At 39.1% G+C, this 23,266-nt stretch overlaps 1 protein-coding gene across 1 annotated transcript in view; it reads left to right on the top strand.

The window, feature by feature from the left end:
• lrp8 (low density lipoprotein receptor-related protein 8, apolipoprotein e receptor) overlaps positions 1-23,266 on the top strand; it is a 195,313-nt gene that overhangs the window by 101,336 nt on the left and 70,711 nt on the right. Inside the window, exon 3 of the mRNA XM_034706432.1 lies at positions 2,166-2,288. Within this exon, the coding sequence (XP_034562323.1) occupies positions 2,166-2,288 (123 nt within the window). The remainder of the gene's footprint in view (positions 1-2,165; positions 2,289-23,266) is intronic.

Below are 23,266 nucleotides of genomic sequence, written 5' to 3'. Positions count from 1 at the left end.
TTGGACTTGCAAAAAGTGACTTGTTTCTGGAAATTGTGATTTCAGATTTTTCAGATCATCGACGAGTATGCACCTAAAGAAAGTAGGATGGAGACATTTGAATGAACTAAGTTTGAGTCAGTGAATTAGCGATCTAATAACATTATATGGGAAAAACTTCCATAGACTGCAAAAGGAAAAACTCAGAGGTTTTGACAATATTTAGGGGAGCTTCTTGTATGCATAACTGGTCAAACAGAGACTTGATGGACTCTGTCTTGGTTTCATATTTGCTTGCCTTCCATCATAGAAATACATCCCACGCTGCAGTTTAAGTTGCCTTCCATGCAACAACAAGGGATTGGAGAATAATGAGCTTCTCAAGGACATGTGTGATTTATTTTTCCCACATTGTTACATTTACGGCTGGTTTAAGATAATGGTCGTTGAGACGTTTTAACATCACACTCTCATGAGAGAAAAGAGTCACAGTTACTCACTCTCCTTTTCAGTCGAAAAATCATTCCCAACACAAACGCCACCTCCCAACACGCACACACATGGCTGTTCACAAACAAAAGCACCTTCTTGCCATTTGTCAGCCCCTTCTCTGTACAGTATATTTCATCATGGCGTGGCAAGGCACTGCTAACACGCCATGTGAGTGCTTTCTCTTGTTCAGTGGCTCTCGCTGCCTCTCCCCGTGACAGACTCAAGTGCTTCAATTTTCCCCTTGCTTTGGGAAAGTGACTGCTCAAAACCTTTGGAGTCCACAGGCCGTTAGGATCAGACAGAGTCAGGGGCTGGTTCTGAAAAGACTGAGTTGGACTCTGTTGCTGGATCATGGGACTGTTAAATTAGAGTAAAACCTCTGAGCTAGTTCAGTTCAGGCAGGACACTTGTGGATTTCTGCTCTGCTCACTGCAACATTAATCCAACACACTCTTGCAGAAAGGGGCTCTACTTGAGCTGTCAATTATGCAGTCTGCTGAAAGGCAAACTGCTCAGACAGAAAACACTCAAACTCTGATTCCACTGATTCTTTCACCGGGCTTATTCTGCAAGAAACACTCGTGGACTTGTTCAGAAACTGATACCAGTGTCTGAAATGCCTTTGATACTGCCTGCAGTATGATCATGGTAACTAGCAATACGCAGGCTACTGCAACAATCTGATACCATCATCTACTTTCCTTTTTATATTACACAGTTTGTTCCTTATTTCCTTAAACAGTGTCCTACCCAGCTCTAATAAACAGTGTGATAACCAGTTACTACTGCTTTGGAGCTAAGAAACTCATCCCAGCTGCTTGCTTAAGGTTTAACATCTGTTAACATTAGCAAAATGTCAGAAACCATTGTATTATCTGTAGGTTTCTTAGTCATTATTTTAAATATGAAGTAGTTAAAAACAGTAAATACTCTAAATGAAGTTGTTTTGTATCAAAAAAAGAGAATATTTTTGGCAGACTTATGACATTAGGAGCAGCTGTGAGCAGGGCTACAGCTAACATTAGCTTAGCTTTTGTCTGTGTGCTTGGCTTGTTTGTAGGTTTTGATTCCTTGAGTGTAGTGAGCCATCCAGCAGAATAATAAAGCCATTAAATCACATCAACACATCATTAGTTAGCTTACAACTGTTATATTATTAATAGTAATGTGTTTTAGTGAATATGGGGTGCCATATGTGCTTATACTCAAGTCCAAGTCTTTGAATTGGTAAATGGCAGGAAAAAAAGGAGCCTTAGCTCTAACCCTTTAAATTTCTGCCATTGTGTTGAATGTAAGACCTTGCAATACCCTAATAAACTTTATGCAACGTTCAATCTTAACAGGCAGCATTAAAACGTTACTTGCTGATGGTTAAATTGGCTTGAAGATGGTGTTCAGAAATTATCCTTGACTTCAATTAGATTGTAATGGCTTTCCCTTCTTGCTTTGTTAAATAGTCTATTTAAGTTTTGACGTATATTTTTTTTCTGCCACTTGAGAGCTTTATTTTTTTTTCAGTTACATTTATATTGCTCATCATCCACCACCTACTTAATGTTCTATTGTTTTGTCCTATATAAATCCAATAAGCAGCTCCTGTGATAAGTGCTTCACATTATAAGCTATTATCAAAAGAGTTATTTTTTTCCTTTGATTCATAAATTAATGTTGCATATCATCTTGTGTCTCCACAGCAAAGAAAACATGTGCGACCACGGACTTCGCCTGCAAAAATGGCCAGTGTGTCCCTGCCAGGTGGCGCTGTGACGGGGAACCAGAGTGTGCAGACGGATCCGACGAGGCTGATGCAATCTGCAGTAAGTAATCATACACACAGAAAAAACACACACACACACTGACAGGTGGATGACACACACATCCACAGACAAACAATGAGACAAAGGAACTTACACAGGTACAGGTACGCCACTCACATTTCACGTCTGACAGTGCTTTACTAGCTCTAAGTGTGAGTGTGTGTCTGTGTTTGTTTCTGTGTTATGTTGTGTGTTTTAATGAAACGGATGCACTCACACACATGCACACATATGACAGTCTTTCTTCTTTTACATAAAGCACACTCAAGGTTGCTCGGTCACAGCATGTTACATCGCTCTTCCTTCTGTCTTCAGTACCCGCCCTTAGTTTCATGCACAGTGCCTTCAGAAGTTGCTTTTAGTCGCTCTCTTTTGTTTGTTGCAACATAAATACATCCATACATATGGGACGGAAACATATGGCACTTTGATGAAGGCCATGGAGGGCAGAAGAGTGGTCAGGATGCCTGCTTTTTCATGATCTGGACTCAGGATTTTGTGACAAGGAAGAAGAATTTCAGTATCACACATTTTTGTTTCTGAGGTTATGCAGAGTATGTTAATATTTAGGTTTTTTAGTTGTGTGCAGGTTAATTATTTAATTTTCAGTTTTCTCAGCTATAATTATATTTGCATGACAAAAGCATTAATACAGGCTAATTACAGTTAGGCTTTAAATTATCTATGTAGTTCTGTGGAGTACAATATAGCAAGTTTAGCCTCAAAGAGTGATAACAACTGGCTTCTGTCTTGTCTTTCCCTTATTCTTGGATAAACATTTTGTACCTTTCATTTGATAATTAGAATATTTGTGATTCATTCGACAACAAATAGGACAATAAATCAAGTACAGGATCACTGTCAGGAGACAGTTTGTTCACGATTGTAATTGTCTAAGAACATTTGCTCACATAATATTTAAGGTCATGTTGAAAGTATACTCTGATGTTAAAATGGAGCAAAGCCTGTACACAGACCTCGCTGTTAAAGTCTCATTTAAAAGGATAGCAGGAGATGAGGCCCCTTGCTGCCACAATTATGAAAAGTGGACCGCCGCCCACTGTGATTATTGGATATTTTTAATCAGCAGAGGTAACCTAATAGTCAGAGGTGGGAAGAGGAGCATAAAGAAGTGTGATGAGAGTCGGAAGGGGCAGGGACTTTTTTACAATCATGAGTTTGTTTGCATGACTTGATGAAGGTCAGTAAGAGTGATGATGACATTGATGTTAAAGATTTTGATCTGTGTAAATACTGTTTTTTTCTCTTTCTTTTCATTTTTGTAAAGCCTTTTTTTGAAACGTGTGATGGAGTGTATTTTAAATTTTTGACTCGAGATGATTTTCAGAACCTTCGCAAGTTCATAAACTCTTTAACTTTGTCCTTTTTGTAGTTTGTAGTGAGAAAGGCTTTAACTGGACGGCTCATGAAGATCTCAGTAGCTTTGAACAAAGATTGCAGAGACAGAGTGAGAAAACAAGTTAGAAATAATTTAACAGAAATGTGTTTATGGAACAAATACAGGCTGAGGAGAAAAGATCAGAAGAGGTCTGGATGCTGATTGTTTTGAGTAAGGCTTGAATGAGTTTCATTGGAGATAAATTTATTATACTCAGGGACACTGAGCCTGAAATATTAAACATCATTTTCACAAAGATGAACAATTTTCAACCTGCCAAACCCACGCTCTTCAGTCATTTTCATTTTTTTAATCATAGATCATTTTTTAATCTTTTTTTTCCTGCTTTTTTTCATATATTTAACTGAGCTCTCCATAATTCATATAAAAACTGGCTCCTCGTTCAGGCTACGGTTCTGGCCTGGTGTCATTGAAGAAACAAATAATAATCTATTTGTCAAGTTTTTACCATGAAAAAAGTCTACCAATACAGACACTTTTGCACTCAACATTTCAAGCTAATATTAAGTGCACAAAACCATCACAGTTTTAATACTCAGGTTATTATAAACTAATTTAAACATACTTACGAATAGTATATGATATTAAACACTTGGCTATCTTAAGGCAGCAAAAACAACTTGGTCCAACTTGTTTATATTTCATCTTTTAACATAACTTGTACTAAACATCAAAACTAAATCTTGGAGTGCTGTAGTTGGTTTGAGCAGGTCTTAGATGTACAGTAAGTACAATAACATCACATTTTTGCTAAGTTGGTCCAATTAGAAAAAGCACTCCGTAGCTTTCCATTTACTTTTTTACTCTGTACTCCCTTTGTTGTTATAAGTCCTCTCCATCAGCTCTCATCATCAGTAGTTTGTTTCATAAAGTTGCCCAAAATCCTCAACTTAACTTTCATTTTGTGACCTAGTTTTTCATTCTCAGAGAGAGCCGTGAGGATGAGCTGTGTGCACAGGCGTTGACGTTATTTAGCGAAACAACCAAAATCAGTGTGTTGCCAAACAACATACAAACTTTTTTTACACATGGAATAAGAAGCCTAATCAGGAAACGTTGCATCCTTATCAGTCCAATCACCTGAGGGACCTCTCTCTCGACATGGGGGATCGTCAGTAGAGTGAGGGGAACTTGTATGCTAGGAAACAGGCCATGAATGATGGGGTTCTCAAATATAGATTCAATTAAGAATGAAAAGTGCTAAATTATGTCTTTAAATATATGTTTGAAGAAATTAACATTCCAGGGTAGACTTCCAAATATGCATTGGAAACACTGCCAAACAATCTGTTAAACGGCAGGGTTGAAACTGCTCCAAAGGCAGGAGGAGTAAGATCCAGACGTTACATGTAACTGGTGATTCACTTGGATTCATATTAATATCACGTAGAACCAGTGTTACCACCAAAGATAAGTTGCTAAAGGTCAGTCTTTCCACTTCTTTCTTATCACAAACTTTTCCTCACGGCTCTAATTAAAGGCCAGTTTGTATTTGCATTTTTTATCAATGATGATTTTCAAAGAGGTGATCAAAGAATCCTTTGAAGAATCTTAAATTAATAAGTCTGATTGAAAAGGGCAAAGGACGTGTGTGTATGCGCCTGTGTTTGTATGCATGTGTCTGTGTGCACGCACATGCCTTTAAAGTGTTGGAGTGTGTGTGCGCATTAGCATATGTGTAAAGCCAGAGTCGATGCTTGTATTTTGTATTCATCACAAGGTGAATCTGCTAGCATTTCATCAGATTAGTGGACATGTGGTTAAGTCTCATTACGTCTAATCAAGGTCAGACATTGGGGAGCTCCTCAAACTTTCCGTTGATCCTCACAGCTGTGTGCGTGTGACTAAGTGTGTTTGTGTGCATGCTGCAGAATGTGTGCGTGCTGTTGCATGTTTATGCCATCATCAGATCACAGTATGTACACTGCTAAGGAAAGCATCAGTGGAGCTGAGTGGTGTGGCTGACGTTAGCAGAGCATTGCTCCCCCTCACAGGTTGTCTACGTACCTGTGCTGGTTACAAATTGCTCTGGTTGAGTGGTCATATGGCAGTTTAACCAGACACAGCCTGCATACAACTTTATCTCCATTGTCAAGATCAAAACACTGACAAACCATGCTTTGCTACGAGATGCCATCTGTCATCTGTGCTTGATTACATCCAGGTAGTAGAATATTAATGCATTATGGCAGTTGTTACAGCTGGTGGTGGGTGGATGCTCAACAGCTTAGACACAACATCTGAGCAGCATTTTTGGCCTACAATAATGTAATTAACAAAAATGTGTTTAACAACCAGTGATTCTGATGGGGACTATCAATCGTGATGAGGTTTAATTGCTTGGTTGACTTAACACACACATCCTTGGTATGGGAACAAAGACACAAAGCACCAGTGTTTCATCATAAATAAAATCATACTCTCATAATTCAAACTCGGGCTGTATCATTTCACACTATAATACTACACAGTACAACTTCAGATACACTGAAACAATCATATTCCTTTATTTAGAGATGGTGCGGGTTCTATGTGATGATGACTCAAGGGGCGACACTTCAGCCTTTCTGTTAACAACCAAGATGGCAGCGTCCTCACAGGGAAGTCCATCGTATCCACTATTTCGGCTGGTTTAAATGAACTGGACGATGTGTTTTCATTGAAATTATTAACAATAAATATTCTGCCGCTCTGCACTAAGTCACACGCTCTAGTGCTCTGATTCATCGTAGGTCTGTCCAATCGCTTCCAGTGGCGTTTCCACATGCGGTTGCAGTTAGAACTTGGATAATGTTGCATTGTCAGGCCCCTATTCTTTGTATTTCAGTGATGGTCATGGGTAAATAATGTATCAGCTGATAATCTCTCATAGGTGCTTTAGCATTCAGTGGCTCCCTAATGTCCTGTCTGATCATCTACTTTTATCATGATGATACGAAAAGGGAGGTAAAGATGGATCTTCTCACACACATTCGTCTCTCATTATCTCTGCACTCCCTCTGAACCGCTTTCGACCAGCAGACCATCTTGTACAACATCCTTGTCTCTGTCCTCTGCCTCCTCCCGCTGTATGTCCTCCACTCTCTGATCTGAGTTCAGTTTAAGTAATGCCTGTGATTGAATTGATTTCCCTCAGAGGGGATCGATGGGCTGATCCCTCAGACCTCTGGTGGACTGCTGATTAACTATGGACCTTCTATCATACCTCAGAAACCACACACACACAGACACACACACACAAGTTCTTCAGGAGCTGTCTGTAATCACACATCTGAAAATGAATCTGGGCCTTGAGGGAATCCTGGAGAAAATTCTCAATCAGATGAGAGCTGGTTGGTGCATGAAAGAGTGTGTGAGTCTGCGCACAACATGCTGGACTGATCTAAAGTGCAGACATCATCCTTCAGTAGAGTTTACAGCAACATCATTTTTACTATTAGAAGAGTAATTAAGCCATATCAAGGGACTGATTAATGGAAATAAACAAGAAAACAACAAAATGAAGCCTAAACTGACGACTCCAATAAAGAAATCAACCCATTTTCTCCCAAAAAGCATGCCTGCTCTCCAATAAGATTTAGATTAGTTTAGTAGTGACGTGTTTTTTGTGAACAACATATTGTCTCCTGATTTCCCCTTCACTTACACTTACACATTCACTTTAAGGGAATGTGATGTAATGTATTTATTACTTTGCTCACTTTAACAAACACCCTTATTATTGACACGTATGCCTGTCTTTAACACCCCTTCCCCAATATCTAAATGTTTACTATCTAGCTGCTGAAAGCATGCTGCATACATAGATAGGAAGATAATTCTAGAGGCACAACTTGTTAACAGATTTTCTCCCTCATTAATACGTTTATTAGAGGGGACCGGGGGATGCTTTAGTATATTGGTTTAGAGTTCTGGTTTGATTGAAAAGACTCCTCAACTCAAGATAACAAATGACCAGCGGAATTAGCTTGAATACCTTTTATTTGACTTTTGATAAGTTTAGACCTCATATTATAGATATTGCAAATGTACAATTTAATATTCATACACACTGAGTAGTGCATTTAAAGCGTGGTTGTCACTAATCCAGGAAATTGCACTCGATAGCTAAATGCCAAATAATGTATTTTGTCACTTCTGTGTTTATGCAGCCTTGAAAAAGTAGCATTTTTATAGGCTGCATAAATGTAGAAAAAAGTATCTATAACTACTACTATCCATCTTGTTTTCTATGTGGCTTCAGGTGCTCTGATTTTCTGCCGTCCAGACATCTAACAGTGTCAGCATCTATTTCCTCTGAGTGATCAGCGCGATCGTGCCGTCTGACAATCAGTGCTGATTAGAGGAGCTGCTTTCACTCTCTCAAGCACCGTTCAAACTTCATCTCAATGTGTACACACTGTCGTCACTCCTAGGATTAAAGTGAGCCCTTCGCAACACCCAAGTGTCTGTGTGCGGATAAAGGTTATTGAGATGTGACATCAGACACTCACCACCTTTACATTCCCCCACTAGTTTAAATTATGCTTCAAAACCTTTTTCTTTCTGATCAAGAGCAAAATGTTGAGGAGTGCTTAAGCTCTGTATTATTTGGAGGATATGGATGATATTATATATTCATTACATAAAAAACTTGTGTCATCAGTGTGAGTAATCTAATCATTATAAATCCACTCTGGTGTATTTAAGACTCACAGGCATGTTGACAAAGACTCATCTGAAAAACCTCTAAACTCATTGGGAAACAAAACAAGGAACAAAGGACAGGCACAAAAAAAGAAGAGTGATAACTTTGAAATGAAATTAATCTAAAATCCCACGTCACGGTAGAAAGAAAAGCACATTGAGAAAAAACGAGAACACAATGGTCTTATTATTTGCCTCTGCTTTCCTGTAAAGATATTAAATCAGTTATACTTTTATTTATTCAAAGGAAAAATGAGGCAATTTGTTTCTTTGATTTGAGCGCCAGTAATCATTCCAATGATGTTAAGTTTCATTCTACAAACTAACTCAATCAATGCAGGGCCTGGGACTCGGCACTCAGAAATACACTCTTAATGGTATAAGACTGAATCAAAGGACTCTGAAAATCTAGCATTTCTACTTAATAAGTGCTGAAGTCTTTGGTACTTTTTACTGATCATCATGATGAGATCCTTTTACCGACTCACTCACACCTCAAGTCATTAAAACTGACATGATTTCAAACTTTGCCTCTGATTTCATTCCATCTGATGAAACTCATTCATCTAAAGACACAAACTGTCAAAGCAAAGGCTTCCATCACAGCGTGACATCTCTCCCACTTTCTCTCCTTGATTCACAGGGCTCATATCGACGCACTACTGACAGGCTCTATTTCTTTTTCAAATGCTAATTAAAGCACTACTGGGGAGAAAACGGCTGCAAGGATATTGGATGTGGACTCTAAGAAAGTTGAGCCAGAACTAGTCGAGCAGGATGTGCATCTTCGTCATGCATGGCCTCTTGGTTGTTTATGTTGACAGCAGGAAAGAGCCATGATTGCAGGATGTTCATGATGGGAATATTGATTAATTGATGACTGTGGTTGCGCTTTGACCAAAACCTTTAAGTAGTGCACCATCAAAGGCGATTTCTTGAAAATCGTGGGTCAATCTGTGTGCTTAACCATTTTATTTCGACACAATGAACCATTAGTAATTATATACAGCTTCAGAGACCGGCAGGTTTAATGCCATTCCAGATGAGGAAAGAGTATGTATGTTATGTGAGTATGGTGAAATTCACAATGAGATTAATTTTCTGCCAGGAGGGAAAATTAAGCTTAATGTCAAACCTTGCAGTATTCATCTAACTGAACCCTTTTCTCAAAGTTAGCCACAGGTACAGCATATAGTTTGATATTTATTGAGACATTTGAAAGATGGTTCAAACTCAAAGAGAAAAATAGTGTCCAAAACTTAATGTTATTTCAAATGCATGTATTTAATGGGAGCATTCAGCCCTGTATTTCAAGATTACCCATAGCACATGTTAAACAGATAACCAGCTCCTCTAAAGACTAATACATTTTTTAAATTTATTTTTTTAAGTAATATTTTTGGCTTTTTTTTTTGCCTTTATTTGATAGGACAGCTGAAGATAGACAGGAAATGTGGGGAGTAGAGCTTAGGGAAAGACATGCAGGAAATGGTCCCGGCGACCCCAGTGACGAGGACTGTAGCCTCTGTATGTGGGGCACTTAGACCGCTAGGCCTCCAGTGCCCTGGACTTATGCATTTGAATGCAAAAGCAATTCAAAGTGAAATCTGATCTTGAATCATCCAGTGCTGACCGACTGCTCTTCAAACAATGTTCTGTTATCACAGTTGAAACTTAAGCTTGTAAAATCCGCCTCCCTTCATCCCTCTCAGTCCCCGCTGTCTTCTTCCTGCTCAGATGTACTAAGGTGGGTTTTTCTTGTCCATGGCTCCAAAGACAAAAGCCAGGTCAGTGTATTACAGCATGGAGGCTGGAGCTGGTGCTGGTTAATTATTTTGGGATATAACGAGAAGGATCCAGTCAGTTGCATTGTCGGACGGCTTCAATTTCATGCTTCAGGCAGCGGCAGAGCCAGCTGTGATTTCCCATGTGGGCCTCTGCGGTCTCTCTCTCTTTCTCTTTCCTTGAGTGTGTAACTGTGTGTGTGTGCGTGCTTGTCCCATGTTTCTTTACCTGTTTCTCTTTTCAATCAAGTGACCCACGGTCAAAAAATACACATGTTGTTCCACAGACACATTCAAGCAGAGACAAAAATAAAGGCACAGAAGACAGACAAAACTGTGACACACTTGTTTTTTTAAGATACGTGTGTAGTGGATCTGTAGCTCTTTATTTGTGTGTGTGACAGGCGTGTATGAGTAAGCATCCCGAGGTCATGGTGATTCTCTACTACAGAGTCAAGAGTAGTCTAATTTGTCTGCAGTCTCTCACTGCATGTTCTTATATTGGAAAGCGTCTGTTGCCCTGAGCTGAATTGCACTCACTCGCCAGTATACACACATTGCCACAAACACAACTACACAGAAGAAAACACACAAACTTACACACACATATATACACCCTCCATTGACTCAACCATGCACTCTGGTTTCAGAAGAGTTTGAAGTGATTCCGACGATAAAACTGATCAGAGAACACATCTCAGTGAGTCTGCTTGAGCTCTGGTTGCGAGTCAATATCAAACACTGATGCTTGTATGTTTCTAATAACTCTTGTTTGTAAAAGGATAAATAATTGAATGGACACATAATCAGTAAAATAATACCGATGTGAAGATGAACATACTGCACATGAACAAAGGTAGGCTAACTCCTGGCTTAAAACAATACTTCTTACCTGTATTTAATAAACCAGTCCACATATACTTGCTATTTTTACTGAAGGTCTCAACAGAAACAGCACGGTCTTTATTCTCAGGTTGACTTTACTAAATAAGTAGGAGCTCTCTTTCATCCACAGCCTGTGCACTCTTTAGTCTCTTTAGTTAGGTGGTGTGCCTTGGGGTGAAATTATTTCATAGAACATACATTTCCAAGGATCAGAGGCAGGTGCACGAAAAACTACTACTAAACTACTACTACTATTAGGTCTAGGGGGTACCTAGAGGGAAGTGGTTTAAACAGTGTTCCTGTGTGAAGACCTCTTGTGTTCAGCATTGTGCAGTTTCTATGCAGATGTGTAGCTCTTTTTAATACCACCCGCTTTTGCCAATCTTGAAGTTACATGTGCAGTAGTTGAGCTCAGTCTACGATAGCATTGATGCTTGTGAGGTATGGACCCACGAACATTTAAAAAAAGATCCTGAGAGGTTATCCATAAAAATAACTGAAATAAAATGATAAGATCAAGTAATGAGCTGCACGGTGGTGCAGTGGGTAGCGCTGTTTCCTCACAGGAAGAAGGTTACTGGTTGGAATCCTCTGTCCTGGTTACACTAAATCACCCATAGGTGTGAGTGTGTGCGTGAATGGTTGTCTGACTTTCAATGTTTGCCTGTGATATGCTGGCGACCTGTCCGGGGGTTGTACACTGCCTTCCCTCAGCTAGGTCAGGCTCCAGCCCCCCGTGACGTGACCCCTAACTGGATAAGTGGTCAAGATAATGGATGGATGGATAAGTAATGAGATAATCCACAATAAATGAATGGATACATGTAAATTGAAAATAAAGTGAATAAATAATATATATGTATCTATAATGATTTAAAATAATACAGTATACAACTTTTGAAATTAACTTAAATTTGAACTAGATATGCAAGCAATAAGATAAGATAGAATAAGACTCAATTAATAGCAAGACTAAACAGGTAGGCCTTGAGTTTGCTTTTAAAAATGTTATATTCTGTGCAGCCTCGCTATCTGTCCAGGATGCAGGGAAAACACTTACTTGCTCAAGAGCCATTTTCTGGACTAAGATGATAATTAAATATCATCCCATACATTGGCATACATTCCAGTTTTCCACCTTCCAACTTTCAGAAGTTTTCTCTTAATAGTTCCTGTGTGTGTGTGTGTGTGTGTGTGTGTGTGTGTGTGTGTGTGTGTGTGTGTGTGTGCATGTGCGTGTGTGTGTGTGCATGTGCGTGTGCATGTGTTTGTGTGTGTGGACACTTGAGAATATGAAATTCATTTCTGACAATAATTTAAATAACACTTCAGAACTTCCTGGCAAAAAAACAGAAAAACTTTAAAGGTCATCGCTCTCTTTCCCTCCTCTCCTCTCCCTCCTCTCATTGTTGTCCCATCATCTCAGGCCCTCATGTGCATTGTTCTGCTTATCTTGCTGTATCTCTTGGCATCTCATTAACCACACATGTCTTTACCTTGATTTATGTCAGTAATAAGTTAAAGTGTATTGATCCCTGAAGGAAGATACAGAATAGCAACTGGACCACAACGTACATCTGAAGAAATCCCCCTGACATTCAGGGACACATTGCAGTTAAAGCTGCCTTTTGATAGCAATTCTGCATTAATAAAAAAACACAAAGCTAATACAGAGAAGCTCGGTGAATACAAACTAAAGACACAAGGAAGCAGTAAGAGATCATTATAATTAAAAATAAAACTCCCATAAGCGACACACACAATTTGAGTATCTTAAGTATGATTGAGATGGTGATAGTAAAGAGCCAGGTACAGATACAGCAGGTAGAGCTTTGTAAAATCTGATTTGAGTTACTACTACTTATCTTAACCTCCTGTGACTCAACTGTTAATGTTTTATCAAGTTTGATTTGATAACGATTTTGGTGATATGCAGTTAAATTCAGAAACCTTTTTGATTCATGGTTTGGATGTGTTTATGAAATCCAAGTGTCTGATACCATTGAACATTCAGATGCTGTGGAGCTGTTGTGTGTTGTGAAGCAGCTGTTTACAGCACGCCAGCTCACTTGTTTACACTGTACACGGTAATCAAACAGAGAAAACCTCCTACTCAGCAACAGCCACCATGTGATTTTTCAATCAATCCAATTCTTCCGTTCAATTAGTGACCCCTGCTCTCGGCTGGTTACGATTGATCGCTGGTCAATGTGTTTTTGCTCTCAAAGGGCGTTTTGTGGAGCCAGGAGAGCCTGATGAGCTTTCACTAGTGTTTGTGTTTATTTGTGTTTGTGTAAACCAGTACATGATTTGAATTACTTTTATATCTTACTTCCTAAATTTCTTCATTTAGCCGGGATAATTTTTGAAAAATAACCTGTATTTCCTTTCTCCTAAATTCTGTTTCTCTTTATACGTTGTTCTCTAGAAAAACGTGTATATGGTAACAATGGATCTCAGATATGGTTATATAGGTTAGGCAAAAACAGCCTATAGGTGTCAAGGCAGCCTTACAGTAAGTAGGAAGACCAGGCTGATCTTATCTTGAAACGTCAGTCACAATATGATGTTACTGCAGTTTCACATATTTTAAGACATGCTGTCTATTACAATACTTCATGCTGAGAGTCATTTACCTTTTAATACCTGGCTTTCTTGTGAAACAATAAGGTGTGTCAGATTTTCTAGATACCCGGTCCAGTTCATTTATTTATTTTTTATTTTTTTAAAGGGACAGTGCATATTAAAGAGCATTTCAGCATAACATCCATGTAGATTTGCCAGAGTTAGCCCTAAAGGCTGATTTATACTTGTGCATCGCCCCTACGCAGCAGGGGCTGACCAAGCAAGCCGGATGCGACCCTGGTGGTGAGGCTTTCAGCAGTGTGTCTGCCCCCTGGTCTGGAGCTTACAGAGAAGGACCCAGAAAAATCTAGTGGACTGATGCAGCATTTTTTTGTCACTCTCGTACCAACAAGTGTCATTATCACCTGCAATATTACAGACACGATCTGTTTAAACAAAGATGATACTTCATCTTTGTATTGATCCAGCATTGCAGTGCAAAATACCAGGATGCAAGGCTGTGTGGATTTTCTCCCTTGCCCTTAGGGAAGACAACAGTGTGACAGGTAAACAGACCCAGCACTGTGAGCTCTGCAGGAAGAAGTCGTAAAAAGGCAGCAGGTGTTCATAAGAACAGGTGGAACCAGATCTGATAAATGAAACAGAAGAGTAAAAAAAGAGGACACATTTGTGGCCATGTAATCATGATGCTTGTCTGATGTGATTTCAGAGATCACAAGCTGCAAACAGCTGTATTGTACCAAACATGGACCAAAGTGGTGGAAGCAGATATCACTTTAAAGCTTCCTCACTGACTTTCTAAAGATGCGATATGCGATTCATGCTGGAGTCCTTGAGTCTTGGCTAATCCGCTGTGATGCGTGCTGACAGACTGTAGAGTTTCTGTTTACTAAAATTCTCTCTTTTGTTTTTCTCATTTCCCCCTGACTAAATTGATTGTGTGGAAAAGTGTTTCACCCAACTGAATCAAAATTTGGATATTTTTGAGACAACTAAACCGTCTCAAGCGTGAAATCCATCCGAGCCCACCTTTCTTTGCTATGACTTTGAAAGAAAGCATTTCTCAGCCCTTTGTTGTCTTGAATTAACAGGAAAGTCCATTCTGAAACCTTCAGGAGTCAACTACACCCTCCATAATTTGGCTGCCTGTTTTAATCTCCCACCATGCCTTTGTGACCTGACTCAGTCTTTGAACAAACTGCCACAGAGGAAAACAGCTCAGAGTTCAGCCGTCAAGTTCAACCCCACACTCCGTGCATCCCGAAATAGAAGCCCTGGCTCTCCTTCTCCATCTCCTTCCTTTCAAACTCCTCCTTCTCCCGCATTCTCTCATTAGTCGAGATGTGGCACTGGCCGCAGGCGCTTTTTTAATGCCCAATGTGTCGTCTGCTAAACAACCATTAAGAGAGGCCTGTTGGAAGAAAGTGGCAATTTCCTATGAGAGCATTGGTGTCGCGCTGTATTTCTTCCCCCTGCGGCACTGACAGACCCACAGTCTAGACCGTGCTAATGGTTCCACATTTAACAAGCACCCTCTTCTCCTTCACACAGACTGAAGAGAGGGAGTGACAGAGAGAGAGAGAGAGAAAGATGGAGAGAATGAGTTGACAGTTTAACTTTCTGGCAGCATATCGAGAGAAATATGAGTTACATAAACTAACTCTGGAAGTATGCTTCCAGTGGAATTTGTGCATTTTCTGTTTTCTCCATTGGCCACCACAGGTGTCACCCCAAAATCCTATGACTAGTAGTTGCCTTGTCAGAGGCAGGACTTATGTTACAATCAACTACTGTATTTGGACTGTGTTTTAACTGGCTGGATCAAACAGTTTTTTCAAATATGGCACATTTTCTTTTGTCAGTGCTTGAAGCTTTAAGCTAAGCTATGAAGAATTTTTTAGTCGCCACTGTGTTGTTTCTTTATAAAGCCAAAAAGTTATACTCAGGAAAATAACAGCTGTGTCTCAAATCATAGTTGTAGATAGGAAAAACAGAGAGGACAAATCTTATTAATTTGTGTTTAGACGTACTCAAGTTGGCCCAACCCATTCAAAACAGTCTGGACACACCCCTGCATATTTGCTGTAATGCACCGTGTCTATGTCTATGCTGTTCTTCTACACAGTTTGCAACATCTCCCTTCTGAAATATTCCCAAAATAAGTCCTAGTAGCGTTTTCCTTTCACCACTAAACTGACACCAGTTAATTGTAGGGAAGCCAATAGTTAGTTTGACTTTATCTGACAGTATCAAAATGATGTGACAGTGTGACCATTTTACCAAAGCCACCCTGGTAAAAACAGGTAACATGTATACAAACTGAGAAAGCATTACTTGGTTACAGAATAATTGTGTGATTTATGTGCAGCCCAACGTCAAACCTTTGGAACATTTTCAAGCAACATAATTTCTGTCTGCTGCCTGAGAATCTTTGTAAAAACCATGGCTTTTTCACATTCCTCTAATGTTTCTCCACTGCATGGCTTCTCTTTGCTTCTTTCCATATTTTGTTCCTTTCCCACCATGTTCTCTTCATCCCCTCTCTGTCTGATCCTTTTTTCCTTCACTATTTCATGACTTCTCTCCTCAGCATTTCACCCCCCTGCCTCCCAAACCTACATCAGGGCTGCAGTAATAGGAGATCAGTGTTCCAATGAAAGCCACTAATCAACACTAACCTTCATTTAAAATGTAATCTCATATTAACCACATACGCCCTTTTAGTAAATTGGATTTCACTTCTGAAGGACAAGGGAGGATTGGTTCTACACCACCATTCAAGAAAAGATGTAGCAGGTCAGCTTTGCCCTCTGAGTCCAGACTCCTCATTTACATTCAGCACTGAGGGGTTGAACAACTTTAACCAAATCTAAGAGTCAAAAGTACACAGGCATGAGTGGAAAGACTTTGTTATAGCAAGCTGTCTCCTTAGTTATCCATGAATATTTAAAAACCGCTGGATTGGTTTTGAGAAGCTGCCACACTTCAAACCATGCATGTGTCGGTGTTGTGATTTCCTTCAGGGGAGATTGCACGTGCCTGGTAGCGTATTTACTGAGCTGGTGTCATTTAAAATCCATCTTCTACATGTTCTAAAAAAAATTGTATAAACCAGCTCTTGATGACTCCTGAGACCACATGTATGATTGATTGAGAGTACCAGAAACAGGTTCACTGGACAAGCACATGAAGCCCATAGTCGTGATGTGAGATGGTCCACAGGTCAAGAAACATGAGTGTGTGACTTAAAGCTTCTGTTAGGGTATTTTGGTTTGTGTCAATTTTGGTGCCCCCTGTGGACAAAGTGGTATCTTTTATTGTCTTAAACATCTCTCAGTAGTGTGATCTTTTAAAAAATCTCATAAAAGCTTTCACTCGCCTAAACTTTTTCAAAAATGCTCTAGAGAAAAACATCACCACTGCGATTGAAGTTAATGAGCATCACTATGACTACATGACCCACTGCATCCAATCATGCCATTACATGTGCAATGCTTTTACAAGCTGTATAATTGGCTGATCCATACGTCTCTATTCTTGAATGAGTCATTGATGCATATGAGCACTCTGTTGGCCTGAAGCTCCCCTGCCTCGTGTCCTTTGTGCACTGTAGTCTGCAGTCGGACTCGGTCTTTTCTCTTTCCTTTGTAAAGGTCACGGCACTGAAAGAAAAGCATTTCATTCAAACTGCAAACAGTGCACTAAGTGATAGAGGTGAACCATGCACTAGCTATATTGTTAGCACTGAAACCTGAACTGTATTTTGATTATAGGTTACTTCTACAAACCTGCATGTGCTAAGATGCAATCTGACCTACATTTCTAAAAATATCACAGCATAACCTTTGGAAGGTAGAGGTATGCAACGTTAGATGTGTATGTTTCTGTATGTATATTAACTTTCTGAACTCTACAAGAGGGCTGTTCTTCGTGAGATTAGAATAGTCTAGTTTAGTCTTGGCAGTGGGCAAAGTTATCTTTCCTGCATGTAGGCTGCAACTCAACATATTATTCATGTCATTTAGACACACTGTCCACTAAGTCTTATTAGTCATATGTAGTTTTCAACTATTTGAAGTAAACTAACAAATCCTTTTAAATTTATCGTAACAACGTTATTGAATTTCAAAGGTATCTAACTACAACACTAGTTACCATCAATAGTAGTGGATTTATAGTGGGTTAATGACGCATTACTCACAATGCTCCCACATTTCTTGTACATATTCAGCTGTCTTATCTGATAAAGGCCAGAAAAATATCCTGTAAAAACCATCCGTTCAACCTTTAGCTTATATGGTCTCTGAGATATCTTTTAGGTGGTATGGTTTTTATTTTAGATTGATTTCAACATGATCATCTAAAGAGTATTTACCCACTGACAGTTTGTCTCCGCCTGCCCACTGGAGGTCCATTTTCAAAGGGTTGATAAGCACGTTAGAGCATCTGAATTCCTTGCTTTAGAGATTGTAGTAAAATCAGTGTCCAAACAAGAATCTAAAGTGCATTATGTGTGCATTATTTGGCCTTCAGGTCATGAAACGCCCCAATTTGATCACATTCCAATCCAGTACGTCTGTTTCCTTCTTCCTGAGTGTGCTCTGACATATCTTACTCCAGTTGCCTCAGTCCAAGTTTGCCCCCACATTGATTTTTCCACTCTGTGACCTATATCTGACCCATCTCCCCAACTTACATCAGCCTTTTTTCTCATCTCCCTTTTTCTCTCCATCTGTCTCCATCTCAATCCATCTGTTCCCCAGTTTGATTCATTGTCCATCAATCCAGGTTAATCCCTGTGCTTAAAGTGAAAATGTGAGTTTGAGATATGTTAATGTAAGTGTAGAGGCAGACATTAAATTGTCTGAAAGGCGGCTTGAATTTTATATTGTCTCTATATAAGCATTGTGAGTCACCAGAATGGCCAGACACACAGCTGAATATTGATTGGAGAGATGCCCTGGCCCTGTTTTTTTTTACTGTGGAGTAGCCCAGCGATAAAAGTTTACTGTTCTCAAGCAGCCACTCTCTCAGTTTATGGTTCAACCTCATGGCTGAAACTTGAGTTTAATTGTCCTATTTCACAGACGATCAGCTGTTATGGACCCCTGTTAGTTTGGATTTAATTGATGATTTGTCAAACACATGGAAGAAATAAGTTCAGTCATCTCACTCTCTCCCATAACATACTGGATAACTTTATTTGACGCTGATTCCTGGCACTTAAAATGGGCTTTTGGTGACCTAATATCAGATTTGCGGAAAAGTTTCATATTTGAGGTGCGTATTAAAAGACAGTACCTCTGCTTTATGTTGCAAGTCTGAAGTTGTCTCTACAATAAAGCCTACAAACTCAAAGATAAAAAGTTAACATGACATATTACTGAAAGAATCCTCATATCTGTGGAGCTTCAATACAAGAAATGTGGACGTTTTTTCACGTCTTTTGCTAAAATAATGACACTAAATGCATTTTTTGTCAAACAGCTAATACATTGACAGTTCAGCGTTTATCTGTATATGTTTGTTATTTTTGCTCAGTATTTCTGGAAAAGAGATGTTTGATTTGATTGCTCTTTGAAATATATAGTCATGATGGTGAGACAGTTATTACAGCTTAAAAGATCTGAGCTGTGATACATTATTCAGTTGGAGATTCTTCAAAGATAAAACAAAATTATAAGAAAAATATTCTTGTCATTTGACGCTCTTAAAACTGTTATATATTTGTTGCTCTTTTCACCACTCTTGAAAATGACGAACAATTAGTAGAATATGTTTCTGTTCATCAACTAATCAATTCATTCAGAAGCTTCAGCTTTGATGGATATTTGTGTTTGTTTTGCTTGACATTTCGTATGAGAAATGTTTTACTTTCATTCTTTTTACACAAAATGTAGCCTTACCGATAGTCAGCTTGTTTAAGTTAGCTAGCTTAAACTTATTTGATAGAGATCAAGGAAAGAAGTTAAAAAAAAAAAAAACTCTTACGTTAGTTTTGATTAAAAGTATATATTTCCAAGAAATGTCAAGAGACAGTTCAATCATCTAATTTAATCTCATTGCGTACATTACAGATGCCTTTTTGTGTTGATTTATGGCGCTCAAAGTGTTCCTTTTTGTGCTATTCTGAGAAAGTAAAGTAAGGGATTATGTTTAGCATAACCACCTGCTCACTCTACATCATCCCACTTATTATCCAGCTAATAATTAAAGACAATACTAGTACCTCAGACATATCACCCCCTCCAAACCAGGCTGAGATAGAAACTCGCGTTTTTGCCAGAGTGTCAACAGGCAGAGATGGTACACACTGGACTTCTTTAGATGGATTGATTTGATATGATGTGTGATCAGGTTTTCCCTCACATCCCTTTTACTGTTGAGGGTTTAATCACCATATTTAAGCTTTTGACCAATCAGGATCAGGTATTTAACACAGCCAGGTGAAAATATTATCTGTAATATCTGACATTTTAAAAAATACCTGTGTTTTTAGTATTACTGAACTGCTTTCACTTTGATGTTTCTGCCTTGGAGCACATGTGGAGCCAATTGATGACATCCCACTGATGTGATGAGGCATGTTTTCAAGCGTTAATTATTTGGGGCTGTTGTGTCTGTAATTCAAGAGAATTCAGTTTAAACATTTTGAATTAGCTTGAAAGTAATCCATAGTGCTGGTACAAGGTAAATCATCTACACTGCAAGCTTCGATCCATTATGTGCCGCATTAACACATCCCCTCCTCCCATGTGTCATTGTTTTGATATGCTGTCTCACTGTGACAGATGCTGACTTAAGCATGACTTATGCCACCTCCAGGTCTCATACACACACCTCATGATAAATAAAATATCTTTAGCATTAGCCTGCAGGGCTAGGAGCTTTCTAAATCAATCACCCGGGCGGCTAGCTTGGATGCTATGCATGCAGCCGGAGAGCAGGCCACAATGCTTCGGTCCCCTCCCTCCTTGTGAAGGGAAATTAAGAAGGTAGTTAATCAAAAAGTCATTAGCATACAGCGCCTTGCTCCGTCCACCCCTATACCCAACTCATAATAGACACTTAGGCCGGCCATGTGAGGAGAATAACAATTCTGTAGCTCTTCTGGTTGTGTGCCGGTTTGAATTAAAAGACTGAGTCGTCCCCTATGTGCCAAATGAGTTTTCTGACCCCGGGATCAGCAGAAACAAATGTAGAATCTGCTGAACAATTTTGGAAATACTAAAAGCATGAATATTTGAAAGAAAGACTTGTTTTGAAGGACACAGTTTTCTTCTCTCAAAATGAAATCCATGAAGTAGACTTTTCTTATAAAATGCTCAGGTACAGCCTTCTCTATCTCAACTGTGTTACAGAGTCCACATCTTTAGAAATCTTATTTTTGCTCACATTGTGTTGGTTACGGGGACTGTGGTGAATCAGGTCTTGAGAGGGTCATTCCTCATTCAGTAGGTTGACAGTTGTATCCCAACTCCCTCAGTCCACATGTTCTTGATCAAGACACTGAATCCCTTACTGCTCCTGAGTGGTAATGCCAAGAAGATGGCATTGAACTAGCTAAAGCTTCATCACAGCACTATTGGGGTTTAGTATAGTTTTGTATAAAAGCAGTGCTTTTATTAAAGGAATTATATAATGATTCCATTTTTTTTGTCATGGCGCAGCCCCTTTACATTTAAATCAAATGTTGCCACTTTTATAGAGAGTTCATAGAACATTTATTCCCTGGTCTGTTTGAACAATAATTTCCGATTGGATGAAAGAAGCTTAAGTTCTTAACTTAAATGACTTAAAAAAAGAAACAAATGGTATTGTTTTAGGTTAAGAATAATAATTTATTTCAAGCTGACCATAATGGAAACTTGAGTTTGTAAAGTAGGAGGTTATAGTGTGAATAAAAAGGGCTCTCAGCTTCATCTGTTGAGGCTCATGCGCCTGTATAAGGCCTACAAACTGCAGATAAGAAAAAGGTCTGACCTGATCATCTGGTCGTTTTTTCTTTATTTATTCCTGAGTTTTACCTTGAAGTAATGTGGATACATTCACTGATCACACACGCTTGTCTTGACCCTCACTCATTCAATAATACATCCACCCACCTGGGAGCTTTCGTGTCCCAAGACCATCTCTTACAGCTCACCACCACACAGCTCCACTGGAGCATAGTAAGCATCAGGCTGTTATTCACTGTAGGCCTTGGCAGTGAGAGAGCTAGCTGGCTGCTAACAGCCCAGTGTTTGTCTCGGAGTCCCTCAGGAGTTTTATAGCCCATGAAATATTCATCCAACACAAAGTCTGAAGAATAGTAAATTCAGTTAAACACTCATAACCTGCAGCTTGAAAAGGGGCTCTGGTTGTGAATTTGAGTGTGAGAGTGCCTGGGAGCATGATCCTGCCTCCATGACGTGTGTGTGCACTGCATTCATGCTTACATGATATTTGTGCATGTATGTGAGCAACATACATGGGAAACGTTGCAGAATTCATATTTTCTGTAGGTTATTGTGTCTATGTACTTTGCACAGAGGCAACCTTCACACATTTTTCTGCAGTGAGATAGTGTCGATATTGCTTTTGGCCTGGAAGATGATCGTGGTCCGCAATATCCCGAAGCTACAGACCTGTCTGCAGCTCACTGTCGATAAGTCCATCAATGCTCCTCAGCGCCTGCTCTGCTGCTGGATACACCTGTCAGCATTTAGTGAGAAGGGCAGAGAGAGAGAGGGCAAACCAAAGCACTGACTTTCACAAGTGTGGGAAAAGTATCTTCACTACAACTTCATAACAAACATGTGGAGAGGGAGAGTCAAGCAGCAGAAGCCTTTATGAAACACAAAAGAAATGAGAGGAGTCTTATCTCTGAGGTTTAGATTTCTGTCTGGTGTTTCATCATATCACAGAGGGTGTTTAACCCTTTGAATTCTGCCATAGAAATGGTCATATACGTTGGTATTTTTGCTATTTTGATGTCATTTCTAGAACTATCTTCAAATTATTTATACCCCAAGAATCTGCACAACCAGAGATTAAAGATTATGTAATTCAAATGACCATAATGATATAAGAAATGCAAATATGTCATATGGATGAAGAACAAAAATTAATAATACAATATTCTTGACAAATGAAGATTAACAGGCAAAACATTTTGGTTCACAACAATCCTCCTAACATTCAAATGTGTTCCATCGCTCCATGAGTTACTTTAAATATGTGATATTGAGGTGTGCAAAAGTGTTGCTAGTATATAATATAATGTAAATCTAACGTTCCGAAGTAATTGTGATTAATTAAGCCAAATTTATATATTTATGCTGTTATACCAGGTTACATAGTGTCATCACTGAACATACAACACAATGACCTCAAACAAGGTAGCTGTAATTATCCACTGTAGTAAGATTGAAGGCTCCTCATGTTATAATTTGTATTTCAAATAGGTTTGAACATAAAGATAGAATCAATAAACAGCCCCTTCTGCGCTCTGTTCTCACAGTTAAACAGGTTTTTTCGTTTAGTTTATGCATTCTTAACTGCAGACAGATTATTTTTCTTTGTCTGTGGTGAGTCTTGTTTATTATACTAATTACCCACTTCGGCTGCTTCTTCTG

The sequence above is a fragment of the Notolabrus celidotus genome, chromosome 2 (assembly GCF_009762535.1).
Source record: "Notolabrus celidotus isolate fNotCel1 chromosome 2, fNotCel1.pri, whole genome shotgun sequence".
In the NCBI taxonomy this organism is placed as follows: domain Eukaryota; kingdom Metazoa; phylum Chordata; class Actinopteri; order Labriformes; family Labridae; genus Notolabrus; species Notolabrus celidotus.
The sequence above is the reverse complement of the archived record's forward strand: the minus strand, read 5'-3'. Positions and strand labels throughout refer to the sequence as shown.